General features: G+C 41.1%; 1 protein-coding gene across 6 annotated transcripts in view; it reads left to right on the top strand.

Moving 5' to 3' along the window:
* The window catches only part of FGD4 (FYVE, RhoGEF and PH domain containing 4), a 160,056-nt gene that overhangs the window by 30,324 nt on the left and 104,155 nt on the right, over positions 1–25,577 (top strand). For 2 of the 6 annotated variants that reach the window (XM_070756435.1, XM_070756431.1), the window contains exon 1: positions 1,152–1,366. The exons of the other annotated variants lie outside the window; for them this stretch is intronic. Coding sequence is in view for 1 of the 2 variants with exons in the window: in XM_070756431.1 (XP_070612532.1) it covers positions 1,351–1,366 (16 nt within the window). In the remaining variant the exon portion in view is untranslated. Of the gene's footprint in view, positions 1–1,151; positions 1,367–25,577 lie in introns of those variants that run through there. 6 annotated transcript variants of the gene reach the window in all.

Genomic DNA, 25,577 nt, shown 5'->3' with positions numbered 1-25,577 from the left:
GCAAACCGGAAGTTCGGGAAAACGCATTTCCAGTTTGCCCATTGTGCTGTTTTTTGCACTCCGGAGCACAATAGCAAACCGGAAATGCGTTCTTCCAAACTTCAAATTTGTCTGTTGGGAGATTATTTTGCCTCCAGGGCTTCGGGGAAGCTTTGCTGAAGCGTCCGGACTACGAAGCAGCCTTTCCCAAGGCTGAAAATCACCCATGCCCACTGGAGCTAAAACATGGCAAAGTTTTGCGTGTCCTCCGATATGGCTCCATATGCTACCTGTGCCATAGGTTCACCATCATGGTCATAGATCATAGTTACAATCGTTAATCATACAACAATTGATAAATCATGAGAAACCAATAAGATAGGGAAGATGAGAAGATGAGAAATGAGGCAGTACTGTAATAGGAATCAAGTGTTCAGCAGAGTGATAGCCCGGGGGATAAAACTTTCTTTGTGTCTAGTTGTTATGGCACGCAATGCTCCATAGCGGTGTCCTGAGAGGAGAAGTTGAAACGGTTTATGTCCAGGATGTGAGGGGTCTGTAGATATTTTCTCAGCCCTCTTTCTGATCTGTACAGGATACACATCCTCAGTGGAAGGCAGGCTGGCTGCAGTTGTTTTTTTCTGCAGTCCTGACCACCTGTTGATGTCAGTATCTCTCCTGTTTAGTTGTTGTGCCAAGCCAGACAGTTACTGAGATACAATGACAGACTAAATACAGTACATTGAAGACCCCTACATTCATGTAAGCCTTGTATATTTTTCATGTTTCTTTTCCTGCAGTATAATTATCCTGCCCTGCGTTGAAAAATTGTATCTGATCACATGAACCCTTGACTTATGACCGCAATGATTTATGATAATAATTTTGGACTCAGTACAGGCATGTTCTAAACATAATTTAAATATATGATATATTTAGGATTCACCTAAATGGTGGAATTAAATGTTACGGTTAAGGAAATACAGGTGCAATCTAATAGAATATAAACAGAATTTAAATAGACGGAACCCTTGATTTTCAGCAAAAAGTGAAATAAATGTTTGAATCAATTCTAAAATCAGAAATATTTGTCTGAATTGTGCCCTACAATCACCATAGCATTTATTCTTTCTGAATAAATATCTAGCATTCTCCTTTTTTTTCTAAAACAGCTGGTACTTTTAAAATTCTTGCATGCTTCCTGACGCAAATCACACATGGTAACAATGATGAAAGTCAGCACTTCCTTTTTTGAAACTGCAGCAAGCGATTCTCATGCAAAGAAAAAAGCTACATTGAACTATGTGAAGAAAAGGATTAACAGCTTAGAAATGCAGTGGATACACTTATAGATGTGCATGAAGTTGAAATATGTTCAGGTATACTTGTAAGTAAATCTAGACTGCTACTAATTTGGATACCTGTAACTGTCTTTGTTTTGAGTGTGTTCTTTTGGGTGTTACTTTAAAATTGGGTAGCTAAAGGACATGGTAGTACTGTGCAGAAGACGGTCAACAAAAGGCACAACATATCCTTGGAACAATGCACTGTTTTAAAAAATGCAGTTATTTGCATTTCTGGAAGAATAATTTCATGCAGATTTATAATTAAACCTTTTTACAGGCTGCATTTTCCTATCCTTAGTTTGCTATGTCATTTTAGTGTAGAAATATACAGAAAAGCAGAATTAAGATTTCTAAGATTCTCACTAGAACATCATTGTTTTGGAAAATTTGCTGTTGTCATTTCAGTGGTTTATAACTATAAACTGCTACACCCCTAAAGGGGAAAAAGAGGATAAAATTAGAAGTCTGGGACAAAAACTGAGGTGCTGTAGGTGGGAGGTAGAAATTGGTGATATGAGTTATACTTCTTGCTCTTGGATTGATGTTCTGCAGAATCCATGTATTCACTACATATTAGTGGTCAAAAATGTTGATGATTTAAAATTTCTGTCTTGCTAAGGTCTAACTAGGATTTACCTTGGGAGGAAATAAATATTCATTCATTGAATTGCTTTATGAATTATCTTATGGGACATTAGAGCTACAGATGGCCTGCTAAAATTTCATAAAAACACAGTAGCAGTAATTAATTGAACATTGGAACACTATCTAACCCACCTACCACTTTTCTGAGTTAAAAGTGGAGCAATTGCAATTAATGTAAAAGCATTCGATAAATGTAGCAATTTGTAAAGCCAAAAAAGTCTGTTTTTCTTTTTAAAAAATTAAAAGGTGAACTACTGATTTGCTGATGTCTCCATGTACGTATTTAAACTTTTACATACTTGACAAAAACTATAGGCTTATTGCAACATTTCGTGAACGGTTTTGAAATGTTCAGGCTGGGTTTAGCAATAATTATTCTTGCAAGAGTTTCTGTATTAGAAACCTCTACTAATGGCTCATAAGAAATCATTAATTGTAACCCGAATGCTGAAAGGAGGGCACTTGCTATCATTCCCACAACCCCTGGGTGAAGATCATTTCAGATCTAAATGATGCTCATAATTTTGTTATAACAATATTTTTCACTGTTGGGTGCTTCCAGATGGATAGACTCTCTAATGTTCTTAGCTCTCATTGCATGGTTAATTGAAAATGACAGAAATGTTGGGAAAAAGCAGTGTATATCCATCTCAATCCATCCAGAAATATCCTTGAAGCAAGGAAGGATGATTGTCCCATAAGAACCTTATCTAAAACAGATTTATTCAAGTTTGGACAATTTATTTATTTGGATTCTACTGTAGCATACATAGAGGTTTAAATGCATCATAATGACAAAACTAAACCAAAAAGAAAATTATTGCAAGCATTAAAGACAGAAATCTCAATCATATCATATTCCAGTGAGTTTACAAATTGTCCTGGCCCAGTGCCTGCTTGGAGATCCACATTTAATTATATTGTTGTATTTTACTGAATACAACAATATAATTTTATTGGCCGTGATTGGACAAGGAGTGGATTCCTCCCTATTCGGACCATATCACCCAAACCGTTAGTGACCTGCTAGTAACATGAAAATGGCATCACAGATCCGGTTTGGGCGGTGCTGTTCTGTGGATGCTGCCATCTTTAAAAAAAAAAATTCGGCGGAATTTTATTTTTTCCTTCTATGCTTCATAAAGAGCTCTCTCGCCATCCCCGGGCTAATATTCACCTTTATTTCTTCACCCAAAGCACAGCTAATGAGCTCCTCAGCTGTGTTTTGTTCTGTCAGGCTCTCTGGTAGAATCCTCCCAAAAATTCACAGGTACAAATTTCAGACACACACACATTTGAAAATCCAAAACAATGTTCTTTATAATGAAAATTCACTTAAACTAAGTCCTCTGTTGGTATAGCAAAGAGCACATGTCTCCAAACAAACTGGTAATTTATACAAGTCCCTTATCAGTTCTGTGATACTTAGCTTGCAGCTGTGAGGTAATTCACAGTCCTTCTTTCACAAAGTGAAACACACTTTGCTCTGGTTTAGTTTCAAAGCGGGGAAAAATCAGCAAAAGGTCAGTCAGTAAAGCAGGCACGAAACACAACGATCAGATAATCCTCCACAATGGCCAAACCCACAGGCTGCTATTTACAGCAGCCTCACTAATTACCACAGCTCCACCCAACCACAGGTGGCCTCATTTTCTTTGATAATAATCTCTCAGTTGTTGTTGCCTATGCATCGCTCTCCGCATGCGTGGCTGTATCATTAACTCTTGTTCTGAATCCAAGGAGGAGCTAGATAATTGATCTCCTTCTGAGCTGTCTGCCACACTCTCCTCCTCCCTGTCACTCATGTCTTCTTGATCAGAGGAGCCTTCATCAGCAGATTCCACCGGGGGCAAAAAGGCCTGCAGCATGTGGATGTCTCCCCCACATCCACAGTCCTTGGGGCTTGGCCAGAGCTAACCACAACATGTTTTGGGCTGTATCCCATTACGGAGCATGCGTGGAAGTGAAAATTCACGTGAGGATGTGCGCGGCCACTCCTGGTTTGGACACACAAGGAATTTGTCCTTCGTGCATATGCTCTCGGTGTACATAAAAGAAAAGTTAATCAAGAATCATAAGGTACAACACTTTGTTGTTGTTGTTGTTGTTGTTGTTATTATTATTATTATTATTATTATTTAGATTTGTATGCCACCCTTCTCTGAAAACTTGGGGCGGCTCACAGAATAAATATAGAAACAAAGCATGCAAAACAAATCTATTACATTAAAAAAATCTACAGATAAAAACCCTATATATTACTCAATCAGACAATCCAATCACACCATGCATCACATTTATTGGTCAGGGGGGCAAGATGTAATTGCCCCAGGCCTGGCGACATAGGTGAGTCTTAAGACTCTTGCGAAAGGCGAGGAAGGTGGGGCAATACGAATCTCTGGGGGGAGCTGATTCCAAAGGGCTGGGGCCCTCACAGAGAAGGCCCTAGATCCCGCCAAACGACATTGTCTAATTGACAGGACCTGGAGGAGGCCGACTCTGTGGGACCTGACCGGCCGCTGGGATTTATGCGGCAGATAGTCGCAGATATTAATGATAGTCCGGGTACAAATAAGCCATCAAATCATAGAGGGCCAAAATCATAGAGGCCTTGGAAGAATGCTGCCCCTGAGGATAGTTACAGCCATTGATGGGCACCTACGGGAACGGTCAGGAACGCAGTTCCGGTAGCAAAATTTGGAGCTCCACCCCAGAGCACCCAATTTGCACTGAAAGATGTTGAAACAAAATGCATAAGCCACGCCCAGAGTGTGGTAGCAAAAATTTTGGTAGCCCATCAATGTTTACAGCATAGAGAAGACTCATATTTTGAGTCCTATAAGATGACGTTATAGGACCCAAAGCATGCTGATGCTGACTGAGCTTATACTGTATATGCAGACTTAGTCAGAACATTAAAAAACAATCCTTTTAGATCATGTAAATGACTCATCTATTCAAGCAGTCTGTGTATCCTAGTGACCGAACGGCTGTATTCAGAAACTTCCCAACAAGAGAACAATGGGCCACCTCCATTGTTACTGTGTCACAGCAGCCATTCACAGTGCCCTTTGAAGGTTAACCCCACATCTAATGGCAGCCAATTCCATATATTACTTATGCAACTGTTTGATCTCATCTAAACTATTAGTTTCACTGTGGGTACTTTTAATGTGTCCCTTTGCTTCTCTTTCAAACGGCCCTTAGAGATAGTGCTAATGTGCCATCTATAACCAGGCTTGAAGGTAGCCTTGAGCATTCAAGCCTTCCAAGACAATAGATTAGATAAGAAGAAAGGGTTGCTGGGTGACATACTTCCATCAAAAGTGTGCAGTCTAAATGCATTGATTATACACAGAGACACATATTGCTTTAGGCGTGTATTAGGCCTTTCAAAATACTCTCATTGTGACTTGGGTAGCTCACTCCTACAGATCAGCCACGGTGGCATAAATATTCCAGCTTTACAGCTGCATTGATTTCTCGGCAAACAAAACCTTATTGGTGGGGAATAAAGCCTTATAATTGTGCTTGTGAACACTTGTTTAATTGGAGTTCGCCATGTCCAGAAAATACCATATATACTGCTAATGAAATACAACAAATCCTCAACTTACAGTGATTCATTTAGTGACCATTCAAAGTTACAGCAATAATAATAATAATAATAACAACAACAACAACAACAACTATAATAACAATAACAATAATAACAATAGTGTTTCAGGATTAATGAATAAAAAATAATAGAATAGAATGGAATGGAATAGAATAGAATAGAATAGTTGGAAGGGACCTTGGAGGTCTTCTAGCCTAACCCCTTTCCTAGGCAGGAAACCCTACACCACTTCAGACAGATGGTTATCCAAAATCATCTTAAAAACTTCCAGTGTTGGAGCATTCAATTAGGAAAGGCAGATTAGCTTAATGACTGCATGATTCAATAAACAGCTACAATGATTCACTTAAAAACGGTTGGGAAAAAGGTCATAAAATGGGACAAAACTTGCTAACCACTGCCTTGCTTAGCAGTGAAAATGTTGGGCTCAGCTGAGGTCATGTGTCAAGAACTCCCTGTATGTTTTCATTTCAATGGTAGGATGGCAGTCAGGTCAACATATAAGGGCACTTGATTAAGTAGATCAGCGTACTTAAGCCTGAAATTAGCTAGCATATTTGTTTTGCTTCATGATTTAGAAATGAGTCCATTATTAATATTTTGCTCTGTCCCACTCCACCTCTTCCCCATGTTTCTACAAAATTGTCTCTAAGAGAAATGCCCACCAAGAATAATCAACTGTAGTGTACAACAGTGTGCCAGATATTAATTGGTTAATATTTAGCATGTAGATGTTTTATGCATTCTCCCCCCTCCCGCCTTCACCACCCTGGTGTTCTGGTGGGTGGCTTTGGTGCAGTTTCATTTTTGCTGTAATCAGTAAGCCTGCTGGGTTCCTTTTCCCTTCCCCTTTTCTTTTGTGCTGTGTGGGAACAACTTCCTCTTTAGACTGAATTGACCTAGCTTTTGCTATTAAACTCCAAAGCTGAATTCATTTTGTGCCTACAATATAATGCAAATCTAAGAAAAGCAACTCTCAAACCAAGAAGAAACAATTGTCTTAGTGATTGGAACCGATTGTACATGCCAGCTAGGTGAAGCACAGTTATGGTTTCCAATATGTACCAACTGCAATGCAAGTTTGTTATTGACTGAACTGAAATCTGGTTGGCTACAGAGAGAGGTACAGTAGTACCTCTACCTACAAAATAGTGGACTGGATATGTGACAGTCAATGTTTTCATATCACCTTCAGTATAAACTCTCTATCAGCCAAATACCATTCAACATCATGACATTTCCAGCACTGTAAAGCATACAAACTATTCTGCCCAGCTATGGACCAGAAAGAACGTAGCACATACATAGTTTGTTCCAACCTATGTTCACTCAATTAATGACTACTAATACAGTGGTACCTCTACCTACAAATGCCTCTACTTATGAACTTTTCTAGATAAGAACTGGGTGTTCAACAGGATTTTTTTGCCTTTTCTCGAGGACCATTTTCCACTTACAAACCGGAGCCTCTGAAACTGTAACTGGAAAAGGCAGGGAGAAGCCTCTGTGGGGCCTCTCTAGGAATCTCATGGGAGGAAACAGGTCCGGAAAAGGTGGGGAGAAGTCTCTAGGGCCTCTCTAGGAATCTCCTGGGAGGAGACAGGGCCGGAAAAGGCAGGGAGAAGCCTCCATGGGGCCTTTCTAGTAATCTCCTGGAAGGAAACAGGGTCTCCACCCTCCCTGTGGTTTCCCCAATCACATGCATTATTTGCTTTTACATTGATTCCTATGGGAAAAATTGCTTCTTCTTACAAACTTTTCTACTTAAGAACCTGGTCACGGAACAAATTAAGTTCGTAAGTAGAGGTATCACTGTATTTCTCTCGCAGAAATGTTCATCAGAATTTTGGTTTGGAGATGAATAACTCTTGGTATTTGGGAGGCTCCTCTGGTAGAGACACTGTAGTGCAGATAACCATATACGAAACTTAACTTTCTGATAAGAAAAGGCACTAAGCACCAGGTACATAGAAGGTACTATGCTAGTAGGCGGGATCCAAGGGTGAAGCCTATGAAGAGACATTTCAGAGGTAATCCAACAAATAATTTCAAGGCACAAGATGCAGGCAGGAGCTGTGTTCACTGAATGGCACAACCAACTACCTGGCATTGTGTGCAGGGACATCTGCACAATGTATGGACTAGATTCTTCTAAGTCCAGGAGGGAAGAGGTGGGAGAACATCAGTGCTAAAATCCTATGGGAATTCTAGACTGATAGGTAGACACATTGGCCAATCAGCCAGATATTGCAGTAGCAGACACAGAGCAGAAGACATTGGTGGTGATATTGTGGTGCTAAATGAAGCAGCATCAGGCAGGAGGCATACTGGAGAAGTACTTTTAAAAGTTTATAAATGAATAAATATTTATTTTTTTTTAAAAGAGAAGTACTGGAGAAGTATTAAGTACTAAAAGATGAAGTAGAAACCATAGAGCAGTGATGGCGAACCTATGGCACGGGTGCCACAGGTGACATATAGAGCTATATCTTCTGGCATGTGAACCGTTGCCCTAGCTCAGGTCCAATGTGCAAGTGTGTGCTGGCCAGCTGATTTTGGCTCACACGGAGGCTCTGGGAGGGCATTTCTGGCTTCCAGAGAGCCTCCAGGGGGGTGGGGGAGGGTGTTTTTACCCTTTCCTGGATCCAGGGAAGCCTTTGGAGCCTGGGGAGGGTGAAGCATGAGCCTACTGGGCCCTCCAGAAGTTGGGATACAGGCAGTTTCTGGCCTCCAGCGGATGAGAGAAGCTGTTTTTGCCTTCCCCGGGCATTGAATTATGAGTGTGGGCACTTGCACATGTAGGATAGCGCTCGAGCACGCACGTTTGGCACCCGAGGGGAAAAAAGGTTTGCCATTACTGCCATAGAAGATACAGAAAGTCAAGGTCAAAATGGTGGTAGCAGCACTCAGGTTATAACTCTTAAACTGGGAGAAGGGGATCCAACAGATCTCAGAAGCAATATCGGAGCTTTCTTGGTAGAAGAGTGCAGTGCTAAGATACTTCACAGAACCCTCAAATTCCCAGACCTCTGAGATGGACACAAAACACCTATGGGCTGAGAAGGGGTTTATAAACACACACACACATATGCATGCACACAAAACACACTTACGAACACACACAAAAACACAAACAACTAGACCGCATTGCTCCATAAATATTTAAGGCTGACTAAAATGTAAAGTGATTGATGTAGAACCTCTTCAGTGCATGATAGTTTGATTGCTTATGTATTAAGATAAGGATATGAGTCTATGTGAAATCCATAAATAAGTTCATCTGGAGAATTGAACAACCCCGAAGAGTGAAAAGGAGAGCATTAAAAAGGTTGCTGCTATTTATCACTATATAAATAAATAATAAAGGTATCAAAATGTAGAATTGAGAAACCTGGCAGCAACTTTTATGCAAATGAAAATTCTGCAGAATTCCAAACACAGATTATCAACACATGTAGAAGAGAACCTAGCATTTAAACTCAGTAATGCATTACCTCTAAATAAACATATTAGACTGTCTATATCAGGGGTCCCCAATCTTTTGGACCTCAGGGACCACTAAGGTCATAATTTTAAATCCCACAGACCCTAATTCATAATTTTAAGTCCTGCAGACCACTAACATGATTTTTTTTAAAAAAAGATAAATACATTTTGTAAAATAGTGATCAGAGAACTTCCATTTTATTAATATGAAATGCACCCATTTAATATAACAAAATTATAAATGCTTATTTAAGCATTTATTTACAGTAGTCGATGCTCGAGTACTGTAACGCTCTCTACATGGGGCTACCTTTGAAAAGCGTTCGGAAACTTCAGATCGTGCAGAATGCAGCTGTGAGAGCTATCATGGACTTTTCCAAATACAGTGATCCCCCGCTCGTTGCGAGGGTTCCGTTCCAGGAGCCCCCGCAACGAGCGGGTTTTCACGAAGTAGCGATGCGGAAGTAAAAACACCGTCTGCGCATGTGCAGACGGTGTTTTTACTCCCACAGCGCTAGCGAGGAGCCGAAGATTGGGGGCGGGGCGGCTGTTTGCCGCCGGCATGGAGGGCTTCCTAGCAGCCCCCCAAACCCGGGTTGGGGGTCCGGGGGGCGCTTGGTATCGCCGGTTTTGAGCTGAGTCCGGAAGCGAATTCGCTTCCGGACTCAGCTCAAAACCGGCGAGAATGAACGGCGTGGGCGGGCGAAGGGCGGGCGGCAGCGAGGAGTTTGCGTGGGCGGTGGGGAAACTCCTCGCTGACGCCAGCAAGAGGGGGAAGACCCAGGGAAGCCGCTGCCATCTACGCATGCGTGCCCGGCACGCATGCGTAGATGGTATTTTTGACTTCCGGGTTGAAAAATAGCGAAGTACCCTGTTCGCAATGGTTGGGGACGCAATAAACGGGGGATCACTGTATGCCCATGTTACACCAACACTCCGCAGTCTGCATTGGTTGCCGATCAGTTTCCGGTCGCAATTCAAAGTGTTGGTTATGACCTATAAAGCCCTTCATGGCACCGGACCAGATTATCTCCGGGACCGCCTTCTGCTGCACGAATCCCAGCGACCAGTTAGGTCCCACAGAGTGGATCTTCTCCGGGTCCCGTCAACTAAAGAATGTCGCTTGGTGGGACCCAGGGGAAGAGCCTTCTCTGTGGCGGCCCCGGCCCTCTGGAACCAACCCCCCCCAGAGATTAGAATTGCCCCCACCCTCCTTGCCTTTCGTAAGCTGCTTAAAACCCACCTCTGCCGCCAGGCATGGGGGAATTGAGATACGCTTTCCCCCTAGGCCTTTACAATTTTATGCATGGTATGTCTGTACATATGTTTTATAATAAGGGTTTTTAACTGTTTTAGTATTGGATTATTATTATATGCTGTTTTATTGCTGTTGTTAGCTGCCCCGAGTCTGCGGAGAGGGGCGGCATACAAATCCAATAAATAAATAAATAAATAAATAAATAAATAAATAAATAAATAAATAAATAAATAAATAAATAAATAAATAAATAAATAAATAAATAAATAAATAAATAAATAAATAAATAAATAAATAAATAAATAAATAAATAAATAAATAAATAAATAAATAAATAAAATTGTAAATGCTTATTTATCATAAAAGGTTGTTTAATTTTAACAAAGTAATTAAAGTTAGTGTAATTATTAGAAAATAATTGAAACTTATAGTGTTTGACAGTGGCTTGCTGATGTTGGGAAAGTTAGTTCCATATTCCAGAGAGGGGCGGCATACAAATCTAATAAATTATTATTATTATTATTAATTATTACATGATGGGTGGTAGATAAATAGACGAGTCAGACTGACTGACTAAAGAATGCTACTTATGAAGTGAACATTGTTTACTATGTGCCAGATTGAATTGCCAGATATATACTGTATGCAACTTTGTTGCACGCGAGATGTTTCTTGTTCTTCAGAAGGACGTCACTGATGGGGCCAGTGATGGCTTTGATCTTGCTTTGCCAGCTGCTTCCTGTCATCTGCCCATGCCTGTCCAGCCAGGCTTTGGAGTTTGACTGAGACCTGCAGGAGTGAAGCAACAAAATTATACTTCATCAAATCTCCTGCTGTAAAACAAGCAGCGCAATTCATGGTATTTTCCCTCCACCTCGTGTTATGGAGAATGAGCATTTATTGCTCTGAGGCCATCAGCATGTCTGTGAACAAAAGTGCTGTATATATTAAACTCTTCTATTTATAGAGCAGTATTTCTAATTAAAGCTGAAGACAACTGTGTGTAGCTGCTAAAACTTTCTTGAATATAATCTCTAGATGCCAGATTTATTCCAGAGTTCAAACTATGATATAATTCTAGTATTGAATTTGTTTTTACTTAAGGTATCATTTAATTAATGTGTATGTATGTATGTATGTATGTATGTATGTATGTATGTATGTATGTACGTACGCACATACATACATACGTACATACATACATACATACTGTACATACAGTGGTACCTTTAGCTAGGAACGCCTCTTCTTAAGAACTTTTCTAGATAAGAACCAAGTATTCAAGATTTTTTTTCTTCTTCTTAAGAACCATTTTCTGCTTAAGAACCAGAGCCTGGAAAAATTTACCAGGAAATTTGAGAGTGGCATGAAGGCCTGGCCAGTTTCCTGCCATTCTCCCTGAGTTTCTCTCTCTGGCGCAGTGTATGGGAGGCAGCCTCACGCTGGGTGTATAGGAGGCGCATGCTCCTCCTTGCCGCCTGAGTCCCTCTTTTTTTTTTAAGCCTTAAAGTTTTGCGGTTTTTTGATTCCCCTCACCTTACCTTCTTCCTTCGGCAGCGACTGTCCTCCTCCTTTTCTTCCTTCTCCTCCTCCCACCCAAATTCCGAGCTTTTATTTCTTTCCTAATGGGTTTGCACGCATTATTTGCTTTTACATTGATTCCTATGGGAAAAATTGCTTCTACTTACAAACTTTTCTACTTAACAACCTGGTCACGGAACGAATTAAGTTCATAAGTAGAGCTACCACTCTATATATAAGGGTTGCAAACGAAAACATTATTTAAAGTAAGTATGGCGTGGGTGTCATGAAAATAAAAGCAGATCACTTTTTAAGTCTGTAGCAAACATAACCTCAAAGGGAACTGAATACTATTTTAAAGTGCTGCTATCTAACTAGTATGAATAGCACTAGCGCTTAGACCTACCGTGTTTCCCCGAAAGTAAGACAGTGTCTTACTTTGTTTTTATCCCCAAAAGCCCCACTATGTCTTACTTTCGGGGTATGTCTTATATTGGAAAAAAATTGTCGAATTTTTTGTTTTAACCATAAAATTAACATTTATTAACAACCTGAACAGTATTGTATTCACCAGAAAACAGCAGATGATACCCCAGTATGCCAGTGTGTATGTTTTACTGATGTATTATTAATACTGTGTGCATTACCGTATTTTAAGCAGGAGGCGGCAGTGACAAGTGCAGGGGACGGCGCGGTGACGTATGTAGAGGGGGACGGTGCGGACGTGGGCAGGAGGCGGCGCGCAACTAGATGAGAGGGAAGTGGCAATACCCCCGTGTTTCCCCGAAAGTAAGACATATGTCTTACTTTTGGGGTACGGCTTATATTAGCCGACCCCCCTGAAACCCCTGATACGTCTTACAATCGGGGGTGTCTTACTATCGGGGAAACAGGGTATGTAGCACATCACAGTGCTTTACAGCCCTCTCCAAGCGGTTTACAAATCAGCATTTTACCCTCAAAAATCTGGGTCCTCATTTTACCGACCCCAGAAGGATAGCAGCTGGTTTTCTGTTTTCCATAGAAATGTTCACATTTCTGAGCTTTTCAGGTAGGCTTTGCACTGCTGATCTATCCAGCCCAGGAGCCAGATGCATTATGTGCAAGCCACGTCCATTCCAACTCCGCAAATGGGGAAAACGTTGCGAAACATCATATGATGGCAACATGACGCTGCAAGTTTGACCCTCCATGATCCAGTGGAAATTACTTCATCAAATTATTTGATGAACAAGAAGAATTTGTAGAATTAGAATTAGAATGTAAGAGGAACAGGAGCAGTCACTCATGCCCTCATCACCTCGAGGTTCGACTACTGTAATGCTCTCTACATGGGGCTACCTTTGAAAAGTTTTCAGAAACTTCAGATCGCGCAGAATGCAGCTGCGAGAGCAACCATGGGCTTTCCCAAATATGCCCATGTTACACCAACACTCCGCAGTCTGCATTGGTTGCCGATCAATTTCCGGTCACAATTCAAAGTGTTGGTTATGACCTATAAAGCCCTTCATGGCATCGGACCAGAATATCTCCGGGACTGCCTTCTGCCGCACGAATCCCAGCGACCGATTAGGTCCCACAGAGTTGGCCTTCTCCGGGTCCCATCGACTAAGCAATGTCATTTGGTGGGACCCAGGAGAAGAGCCTTCTCTGTGGCGGCCCCGACCCTCTGGAACCAGCTCCCCCCAGATATCAGAGTTGCCCCCACCCTCCTTGCCTTTCGCAAGCTCCTTAAAACCCACCTCTGTCGTCAGGCATGGGGGAATTGAAATTTCTCTTCCACCTAGGCTTATAGAATTTATACATGGTATGCTTGTATGTATGAGTGGTTTTTAAATTGGGGTTTTTTAGATTGTTTTTAATATTATATTTGTTTACATTGTCTTTTTATATTGTCGTTAGCCGTCTCGAGTCTTTGGAGAGGGGCGGCATACAAATCTAATAAATAATAATAATAATAATAATAATAATAATAATTTCCCAAATAAAAAGGGCATAAAGTCAGCTGCAGTTCAATGGTGAAATGCCTAAATACTGCCACAATTTAAAATTGTAATTCTGAATTCAATTACGGTCATAAGCATATATGCTTATTTTATTTATTTTATTTTATTTTATTTGTCAAACATGTATAGAATAGTAGTTTAGTAATGATAAAAGAGAACAGTAGGTCAGAGACGGTAGGCACAATGGTGCGCTTATGCACGCCCCTTACAGACCTCTTAGAAACAGGGAGAGGTCAACTGTAGACAGTCTAAAGTTAAAGTGTTTGGGGAAGAAACAACAGAGTCAGGTAGTGCATTCCAGGTGTAGATCACTCTATTGCTGAAGTCATATTTTCTGCAGTCCAGTTTATTTATTATTATTTATTTATTAATTGGATTTTTATGCCGCTCGTCTCTGAGGAGTTTAGAGCAGTTTAGATTTAGTTTGAATCAATTATGTGCTCGTATATTGCTGTGTTTGAAAGTAGTCATTAGTAGGAAGGACTTTTTGCTGTATGGTTTTATTAAGAAGTAATTAGCTTACAGAATATATTTAAAAAGTCAAGAAACAACCAATAAAAAATGAAAGACGAGAGAGTAAAATGTAATGGACGAACAAACCTATATATTAATTGTTCTGACCACTGTCAAATTGGGTAACTGGTAGGCGGAAGATTCCTCAGGTCACTCTGACCATCGTGTATTATTTATTTATTTCATCAAGCATGTATTAGATAACAGAACAAGTTTGAACATGATTATGAATGCAAGAAATGGATGCGAATAAAATAAAATATTAGGACAGGGACAGTTTGCTTTCAATCTTTTGATGGCTTTAAGTATGTTTAATGGGGTCTAGTTCAACCAATTGCTTTTGCAAGTTAAACTACCAGGGCCCTGCTGCCTGCATTACATGAGGATATAAAACAGACCTTCTTGGATCAAGCCAGCAGGCCCTCCAATCTGGTGTTCTGTCCATCAGGGGCCAGACAGATGCATCCAGAAAGCGTACAAATGGGGTGTAAAAAGCAAGAGCTTTTTTCCATTGTTCCTTCCTTGCAGCTGGCGCTTAAAGTATATTGCCTGTGGTCACAGGTAGAATGCAACCATCAAGACTAGTATTTATTTTATTTTATTTATTTATTTATTTTGTCCAATACACAATGAGGCTTTTAGTGGGTATATATCAATATACACATAGTAAAATACATGATGAAGGTTATAGAGGTGATACTCATAGTAAAATATATCTAAGAAATAATAGAAAAGAAGATATAGGAATAGAATATATCAAGGAAAGAATAGAAGAAGAGATATAGGAATAGAGGAAAGGTATAGGAGATATAGGAGAGCAATAGGACAGGGGACGGAAGGAACTCTAGTGCACTTGTACTCGCCCCTTACTGACCTCTTAGGAATCTGGATAGGTCAACCATAGATAATCTAAGGGTAAAGTGTTGGGGGTTTGGGGATGACACTATGGAGTCCGGTAATGAGTTCCACGCTTCGACAACTCGGTTACTGAAGTCATATTTTTTACAGTCACGTTTGGAGCGGTTAATATTAAGTTTAAATCTGTTGTGTGCTCTTGTGTTGTTGTGGTTGAAGCTGAAGTAGTCGCGGACAGGCAGGACTTTGCAGCATATGATCTTGTGGGCAATACTTAGATCTTTTTTACGGCGTCTTAGGTCTAAACTTTCTAGGCCCAGGATTGAAAGTCTAGTCTCATAGGGTATTCTATTTCGAGTGGAGGAGTGAAGGGCTCTTCTGGTGAAGTATCTTTGGACATTTTCAAGGGTGTTAATGTCTGAGATGCGATATGGGTTCCAAACAGATGAGCTGTATTCGAGGATGGGTCTGGCAAAAGTTTTGTAAGCTCTGGTAAGTAGTGTGAGATTGCCAGAGCCTATTGTCAAAACATTGCCTGGTTGTCTTCAAAAACTGTCTAAATGTGTGGCTAGAAATATACTGGACAGTGTTGTGTTCCGTCATTGAACTATGTCGCAGTGGTAGGATTCAATTTTTTTAACTACCAGTTCTGTGTGCATAGCAGGAGAAAGATACTGTAAAAATCTCCATTCCTTCCCCACTGCAGGGGAAGCTTACTGCAAAATCCCCATTCCCTCCTGATTAGTTGGTACTTGGGAGGCAGAGAATAGATGGGAGCAGGCCAGCTGGAGGTAGTATTTACCGGTTCTCTGAACTACTCAAAATTTCCGCTACTAGTCCTCCAGATCTGGTCAGAACCTTCTTCATCCCAATTCTGACTATGTATGTGGTATGAGGAATTATTCCCATTTATGGTTCAGAGCCAGACCCCCAACCTCGATTACCATGAGAGGGAGAAAAACCCTCTATCCCCAAAATTTCCCTGCTAGGTGTAGAAAAAGTTGGCAATTAGAAATCCATGGTATTTATAGGAGACAAAGCGTATAGAATAGAATAGAATAGAATAGAATTTTTATTGGCCAAGTTTGATTGGACACACAAGGAATTTGTCTTGGTGCATATGCGCTCAGCATACATAAAATAAAATATACATTTGTCAAGAATCATGTGGTACAACACTTAATGATTTTCATAGGGGTCAAATAAGCAATGAAGAAGCAATATTAATAAAAATCTTAGGATATACGCAACAAGTTACAGTCATACAGTCAACATGGGAGGAAATGGGTGAAAGGAATGATGAGAAAAACTAGTAGAATAGAAGTGCAGATTTAGTAGAAAGTCTGACAGTGTTGAGGGAATTATTTGTTTAGTAGAGTGATGGCGTTCGGAAAAAAACTGTTCTTCTGTCTAGTTGTCTTGGTGTGCAGTGCTCTGTAGCGACGTTTTGAGGGTAGGAGATGAACCAATTTGTGTCCAGGATGTGAGGGGTCAGTAAATATTTTCCCCGCCCTCTTTTTGACTCGTGCAGTATACAGGTCCTCAATGGAAGGCAGGTTGGCAGCAATTGTTTTTTCTGCAGTTCTGATTATCCTCTGAATTTGGCTGAATCGTGGTCCTGGGCATTGACAGTATAATGAGCTAATTAATTGTTGGGTTTCCTTGATTTATAACAGCTGATAATTTATCTCTGGATCAGCTTTTTTCACTTACTTAGAAAGTGCTTGCTTTAAATAGTTTTTAACTCGTCTCCCCCCCCCCCCAAAAAAGTAAAGACTAGCTCTGCTAAGAAAGATAGTTGCTTCAAGGGTAAACATTAATAATAGTAATAATTTATTAGATTTGTATGCCGCCCCTCTCCGCAGACTCTGGGCGGCTAGGTACATCACACAAGACTACGAGCTTCACCAAAGGCAGAACTTTCCAAACTCTGTTGGATCTTAGTCCATCAAACCCTTCTTACTGTTGCCCGATGACTAGAGATCTACATTAATGGTGACCCAAGTCCTGGCATTGGGGTTCTCACAGCGGAAAAGGACCTGAATATTTTTGGACATCTCAAGACTTTCTTTCAAGAAGTAAAGGAGTAATGTTTCTTTGCAACAATTTGAAATTATTTCTAGCTTCAGCACCCTACTGTGACTTCAAGGCTTTTTGCCTCTTAGACCTTGCTCTACAAATGTTGCAAAAACACCATTTCGTATATCATTCAAACGTAACAGTAACCACACTTTTCTTTCTTCCCTGTTTCTTCAGAGTTGAAGAAGAGAGTTTCTATGCAAAAAGATTCACACCAAAAAATGAGTCTTTTACTTCAGCTATACTGTGGTTTGTATTCCCATGGTAGCCATGGAGTAAAAATTGCTTGAAGATGAGAAGAGGTAGTGGAAAATGACTAGTCACAATTTCCTTAGTCTATAAAAAGGTCTTAGGCAACTTCTTAACGGATCCCTAGTTAGCAAAATGAGCAATTATTGCTTTGATTATATGTACAAGCCAAGATATATTTATTCACATTTCCTAAATATACTTAAGTGGTCAAATCCCCCCTTTTTTTGTTTTGCTAAACTGCTTTTAATTAGTAGCGTATCTAAACGTGCTTCTGCTTAAAATTATTAGTGGATTATTATGTAGTAATTCCATACAGTATACAGTGATACCTCTACTTAAGAACTTAATTTGTTCTGTGACCAGTTTCTTAAGTAGAAAAGTTTGTAAGTAGAAGCAATGTTTCCCATAGGAATCAATGTAAAAGCAAATAATGCATGTAAACCCATTATGAAAGAAATAAAAGATTGGAATTTGGGTGGGAGGAGGAGGAGGAAGAAGAAGAGGAGGAGGACAGTTGCTGCCGAAGGAAGAAGGTAAGGTGAGGGGAATCAAAAAAATCCAAAATTTTAAGGCTTAAAAAGAAAAGAGGGACTGAGGCGGTGAGGAGGAGCATGCGCCTCCCATATACCCAGCGCGAGGCTGCCTCCCATACACTGCGCCAGAGAGAGAAACCCAGGTGGGAGAGAGGAGGAACCTCCCACTCCTTTGACCGAAAAGCGGCTGCTGCTGCTACCTGCTTTCCCAGGGCTTCGGCCAGGGCAAAGCGCTCCCTTTTGCCTTTCTGCACCCAAACGCTCTAGGAGGCAACAAAACACCCTGGACTGCCAAAGCCACCGAAAGGCTCCTCTGGCAGTCCAGAAAAGCCCGAGATGGCTGGGATTAAAGGGGGAATGACAGGAAACTGGCTGGGCTTTTGTGCCACTCTCAAATTTACTGGTAAATTTTTCTGTGCTCAGGTTCTTAACTAGAAAAGGGGCAAAAAATTCTTGAACACCCGGTTCTTATCTAGAAAAGTTCTTAAGTAGAGGCATTCTTAAGTAGAGGTACCACTATATCTAGATATATTTGTATAATTTTAACTCCTTAGCTAGGGAACATAGAAACACCATTTGAAATAAGCTTTTGGAGAGTATGAAGATGAGAAAGGCTGTATTAAAAGAATGAACATGACGACGAAATGTAAGCTGTCTTTTAAAATTAATTAATTTTGCTTATTACCTTGGAAACTAAGTGCTTTGTGCATTGGGCACAGATTCTCTTCAACAGAAGTTTTGATTTTATATCTTGGGCTTTCTCATTTTTCCTTTTCTAGTACAGAAATGCACACTCTCGTTGTAGGTGGCCTTCCATTTACACCCACAACTGAACCCTACATTTATGTTGCTAAGTGAGACATATGTTAAAATAAGTTTTGCACTGTTTAACAACCTTTCTTACCACAGTTGTTAAGTGAATCATTTCATTTGTTAAGTTAGTAACATAGTTGTTATATCTGACTTCCCTGTTGACTTTGCTGGTCGGAAGGTCACTGATCATGTGATCCCTGGACCCTACAACTGTCATAAATCTGAACCAGTTAGGATATTCCTTCCCCTAGGCCATTACAAGTTATGTATGGTATGTTTGTGTGTGTGTATGTTTGGTTTTTATAATAAGGATTTTTAGTTGTTTTATTAAATTGGATTGTTACATGTTGTTTTTTTATCATTGTTGTTAGCCGCCCCGAGTCTGTGGAGAGGGCGGCATACAAATCCAATAAATAAATAAATAAAAAATAAAAACCAGCATCCTAATTTTGATCATGTGGTTGTGAGGATGCTGCGACGGTAATAAGGGTGAATAATGGTCATAAGTCATTTCTTTAAGCCTTGTAAATTTGAACTAAACAAACAGCTGTAAGTTACTGACTACCTGTATGCAGTAATGGGCAGCCAAATTTTTTATTGTCGCACTGTGGGTGTGGCTTATGTTGTGACTGGGTAGGAGCAGCTTGCCAGCCATGTGACCAGGTGGGAGTGGCTTGAACGATCATCATCATTCAAGTGAATTGTTAAGTCCTTGACTTACAACCTTACCAGTGTCGCTTGCTGGGGTAACAATTTGCTTCGCGTTTCCCGTTCTCTCCTTCCTGGGTCACCACCCCGCCTCACACTGGCTAGCTAGGTGAATCGGTGCTGTCAGCGCCATTTCCACTCATGTCTTCTGCTTGCACCTCAGGCGGGAGGTGGCCGCGTGAGGCTGGAGGGGAGCCGGGTAGGAGAGAGGGAAGCTCGTCCGAGGCCAGGAAGGAGGAAAGAGGGAAAAAAGAAGAAGCGCAGATGCAGGAGCAGCAACATGGGAAAAAAAGAGAGCCAAGCTGAGCCAAGACCAGTAATCCAAGAAGTGACAGCCACCGATCAGCTGGAGCTGTGCACACATCTTCATTTCTGCTGGTGGAACTGTGTTTCATCCCATCCTGCCTGCTGCACACCATGTTATGGATGTGATTCTTCTTTAATTTTTCTGTAGCATTTAGTCAATATATTTTTTATTTACTTTCAGCCATATGGATCACATCAGGCGCGGGTTAGCATTTAGCATTTAGACTCCACAGTGCTTTACAGCCCTCTCTAAGCGGTTTACAGAGAGTCAGCCTATTTTCCCCAACAATCTGGGTCTCCATTTTTCCCATCGCGGAAGGATAGAAGGCTGAGTCAACCTTGAGCCTACTGAGATTCAATCTGCCAAACTGCTGGCAGCCGGTGATCAGGAGAAGTAGCTTGCAGTACTGCACTCTAACCACTGTACCACTAAGGTTCCCTGTGCCACTCCTGCCACTCCCGGTGTGCTGCACATGCAGCTCTGCACCTCTGGTGTGTCCATCAGAGTGAGATTTTGCTTCTGCACATGCCCAGGAAGCAAAATCTCACGAGGGGTTGTGTGTGTCAGATTTCGGCGTCTTTTTTGCTTCTGCACATGTGCAGAAGCAAAAACAGCCACCCAAATCTCACGCATGTATATGTCCTCTCGAAAGAGACATTGAAACTCTGGAGAAGGTGCAGAAAAGAGCAACCAGTTAGGGGACTTGAAATCAAGACTTACGAAGAGAGATTGTGGGAACTGGGCATGGATAGCCTAGAGAACAGGAGGGCCAGAGGGGACATGATAGCTGTATACAGGTATATGAGGGGTTGCCACAGAGAGGAGGGGGCCACTCTATTCTCCAGAGCACCAGAGGGCCGGATGAGGAACAACGGCTGGAAGCTGACCAAGGAGAGATTCAACCTAGACGTAAGGAAGAACTTCCTGACGGTCAGAGCGATCAACCATTGGAACAACCTGCCTGCGGAGGTTGTGAACTCCCCAACTCTGGACACTTTCCAGAGGAGATTAGACTGCCACTTGGCTCGGGTGCTTTAGGATTCCTGCTCAGGCAGGGGGTTGGACTTGATGACCTGCATGGTCCCTTTCAACTCTAACAATAAATGAATGAATGAATGAATGAATGAATGAATGAATAAAAATTTTGCTTTCTGCGCATGCACAAAAGCAAAATCTTATTCAGGCACCCACACATGCACACATGCACACTGGAGCTGTGGAGCTAAGCATCGCTACCGGTCGACTGTACCGGTAGGAGCCCCACTCCTGGATCACTTGTGTTGTTTCTACAGAAATCCAAGTTTGAGAAGTGTGCTTCCAACTCGGTCTTGAGATCTCATGCTTGGCAACCGGGCATGGCCCAAGTTTACATAAACATTTGGAAGTGCGCTTTAAGCTCTGGTTGGGTTTGCTTGCTTTTAATTCGGATCATTGTTGTCCTATTGTACCCTTGGTTGACCACTTCAAGCCTTTGAAGCAGGGTAGCCTAGACATGTAAAATAAATGAAGTGAGTTTGACACTGGAGCGCACAGCCTTCCCTGGATTGTACATGTAATGTGTTTGAACATTTTATTTATTTATTTTATTTATTCATTTGTCCAATACACAATACATATGGAAGAGAATAGACATGAAGTAATATATATAAAGATAATATGTAAAAATAGAGGAGAAGATATATGAAAATAAGAAAATATATATGATATATGAGAAAGGAAAGACAATTGGACAGGGGACGAAAGGCACACTAGTGCACTTATGTACACCCCTTACTGACCTCTTAGAAACCTGGAGAGGTCAATTGTGGATAGTCTAAAGGAGAAATATTGGGGGTTTGGGGTTGACACTATTAAGTCCGGGAATGAGTTCCACGCTTCGACAACTCAATTGTTAAAGTCATATTTTTTACAGTCAAGTTTGGAGCAGTTAATATTAAGTTTGAATCTGTTGCGTGCTCTTGTGTTGTTGCGGTTGAAGCTGAAGTAGTCATTGACCGGTAGGACGTTGCAGCATATGATCTTGTGGGCAATACTTAAATCGTGTTTTAGGCGCCGTAGTTCTAAGCTTTCTAGACCCAGGATTGTTAGTCTATTTTCGTAGGGTATTTAAAAAAAATAAAAAATTACAGCAGTTGTTTAACGTGCCAAATCACCTGCTCCCCTTGCAACACGCCTGCTAAAACCTTCTCCACGGTCATCCCGTCCTCTGTTCAAGATTTGCACAGCCAAAGCACAAAGAGGAATTGTTACCAAATAAGCAGTAGTCACACACTTCTACCAATAGCCTTTGGAGGGCTGGTTACCATGGAATCCACCATCTGTTCACTCCCCACTGGAATGTGATTATCCTTGGTGTGTTGGGAACTGGGAAAAGCAGGGGTGTGCGAGTGTGCGAGTGTGTGTGTGTGCTGCCTGCAATTATCTGCAATGGAGTGTGTTAATGGGAGGCTTAGACCAGCTTGCTGGAGAAGCATGTAAATGTCTTTCATTTATTTATTTTTTTCCCCCAAAAAACAAAGCAAAAACGCAGTTTTGCCAACCCAGAGGAGTGAATTTAGCCGGCGAAAGGTAAGTGCTGAATGCAAAAAAGCGTTTGGGTTATCGGTGGCAGCGTGGCTGATATGATATTGATGTTTTACCAATGAGCTCTCATTGTCAGCCATTCTTCCCCTAGATGTTGATCAGCCTGGAGGTTGTGTGTGTGTGTGTATTTCTGTAGAACAGCACAAGAGAGAGGAAGGCTCTTTTGTCTTCTTTCCAGTGGTTTAATTTCGTATTGTTTTAAAGGGACAGTCTCAGCAAGCCGTACCTGAATTTGCTATCTTTTAAATGTCATTTTTAAAAAATGCCTAATGTCCCTTTCTGCAGAGATAGAATGTAAAGAATATATATGGCAGATTCACATGTTGGCTTGCCTGGAAGAATAATGACAAAATCCATATTAAAAAGATGCATTTGATGTTTTAGAGAAGAGCTGGTTGTGGGTGTGATGGAGACAATGGTTTTGGTAAAACTGTGCACAAAATGCAGATGTTGGTGGAAATGGGTGACTGGAGACTCATCTCTTGAATCAGACTCCAGACCATTAGGGATTATTGTGCATTGACTTTTGGATAAGTTTTCAGAAGATGCATGCATGCGTGTGTGTGTTTTGGGGGGGGGGCAGGGAAGCAACATGATTTTCTGTGCATTTTTCTTTTTTCGATAAAAGCTACAGCAGCCTAAAGCTAGTTTTTCTCCATGCTGCTATTTTTTTAAAAATTAATTTTTTTATAAATGCTTCTGTAGATGAAGATAGAACTTCTCTATGGATACGATCGATCCATATTTATTATTAAATGAGGTTAAGCTCTAATCACAAATAGGCTGATCAATTAGCCTTTTGCTTGTTAAAACCATCTGTGAATAAACACATTTATTTTAAGACGAGATTTATACAAGATGGATTTTGGGGTGGGTGGGATTTTTCTGCCCTTCCCCTTTTTCCTCTCATCCGCTCCATTCCTTTTGCTATCGTTTTCATTTTAAGTAGAAAGATGAAATAGCTCGAGTCCTTTTTAATTAAACTATATCAGTTTGGTTAATTCTAACAGTTGCCTGTGTATTTCTCATCTTAATAAATGAGAATTGAGCAGATGGCTCATGGATTTATTACACCACAAAGATACACATTAGGTAAAAATTAAGTACATCAGTGTTTTTTTTAAATATAGCAGTAAATCTTAATATGGAATCAGCAACATTAGCAACCTTTCCTCTCAAGAAGGGGTTTTTGCTCTCTGTGATAGTTAAAAGGTGACCTTTCCTTGGGAGCTCTCTATAGAGCTAGTATGAATGGAATAGTTTTCTCAATGTCTGCTCCTCAGCTTTTAACTCCCTTTCCCAGAGGGCTCTGCCAGAACTCAAGCATCTTCTAGGAGAAATGCAAGATTGCTTGGGTTGCAAAATAGCTATAAGAGAGCAGTAGATTTGTGCTGAATGATGAATTGTCCTTAGGACACAGTGAATGTTATGGGGTCTTCTGATTATTTGTTTTCTCATTGTATTATCAGAATAGATATTAGATCTTTAATTTTAATGCGGATTGGAACGTACACTTTGAAATGCTTCTTGCCTTTGCTATCCTTCTAGGTTGGGGATGGCAAACCTATGGCATACGTGCCACAGGTGGCACGCGGAGCCATATCTGCCGGCACGCGAGCCTTTGCCCTCGCTCAGCTATTGCACTGGCCAGCTGATTTTTCGGCTCACACAGAGGCTCTGGGAGGGCGTTTTTGGCTTCCGGGGGAATGGGGAGGGTGTTTTTGCCCTCCCCAGGCTCCAGGGAAGCCTCTGGAGCCTGGAAAGGATGAAAAATGGGCCTACTAGGCCCACCAGATGTAGAGAAATGGGCTGTTTCTGGCTTCAGATGGTCTCCGGGTGGGGGAGGCCCTTTTCGCTCTCTCCAGGCACTCGCGCATGCGCGATAGCGTGTGTGTACGTGTTTTCAGCACTTGAGGAAAAAAGTCTTGCCCTCACTGTTCTAGTAGTCCTCAACTCCCGATCACCATCAAGCCCAACATTTCTGTTGCTAAGCAAGACAGTAGCAAATTTTGGTTGTCCTTTTTTTGCCACAATTAAGTATATCAGTGCAGTTGTTAAGTTAGTAACATGGTTGCTAAGTGAATCTGTCTCCCCCTTTGCTTCTCAGAAGGTCACCAAAAGGTGATCACGTGACCTTGGGACATTGCAACCATTCTAAATATGAGTCAGTTGCCAATTTTGATCATGTGGCCACGGGGAAGCTACAATTATTGTAAGTGTGAAAACTGTTTATAAGTCACTTTTTTTCTTAGTGCCTTTTGTAACTTTGAACAGTTACTAAATGAACTGTTGTAAGTAGAGGTCTATCAGTTATGCCTTTAGCTGCCTTGGTCTTTGCTTTCCAATGGTATCCTGCTGTCCAAAAGCCATTCCCTTCTCCCTTGCCATTCCATATGCTTGCCAAGGCTCTTACAGCACATGTTTATATTGTTTGTTTGTTTGTTTGTTTGATTGATTGATTGATTGATTGATTGATTGATTGATTCGTATGCTGCCCTGAGTCTCAGGAGAAGAGTGGCATAGAAATCAAATAGATAGATAGATAGATAGATAGATAGATAGATAGATGGATGGATGGATGGATGGATGGATGGATGGATGGATGGATGGATGGATGGATTTTGCTTATATACTGTATTTATTTAGTTTCCTCTTTCTCTGTTTTCCTTGAATATTTTTTTAAATCTGTTATGGGTAGGAACACTCTAAAGCAGTGTTTCCCAACCTTGGCAACTTGAAGATATTTGGACTCCAACTCCCAGAATTAACCCAGCCAGCGAATGCTGGCTGGGGAATTCTGGGAGTTGAAGTCCAGATATCTTCAAGTTGCCAAGGTTGGGAAACACTGCTCTAAAGCACCAGGCTCAATGTTGGCACTGCATTGTTGTTGCATTTATCAAAACTTTGTGTTTGTCTAAATGAGGTGGGGAACTATGGCCAGTTTAAGACTTGTGAACTTCAACTTCCAGAATTATGTGAGTTGAAGTCCACAAGTCATAAAAGGGCCATAGTTTCCTACCCCTGACCTAGATCATGATTGTCCGTATGTTTGGTTTGCCTGGATCTACACTGAG

The sequence above is a fragment of the Erythrolamprus reginae genome, chromosome 6 (assembly GCF_031021105.1).
Source record: "Erythrolamprus reginae isolate rEryReg1 chromosome 6, rEryReg1.hap1, whole genome shotgun sequence".
Lineage (NCBI taxonomy): Eukaryota > Metazoa > Chordata > Lepidosauria > Squamata > Dipsadidae > Erythrolamprus > Erythrolamprus reginae.
Note: the sequence above shows the minus strand (reverse complement) of the source record. Positions and strands in the feature narration are given on the sequence as shown.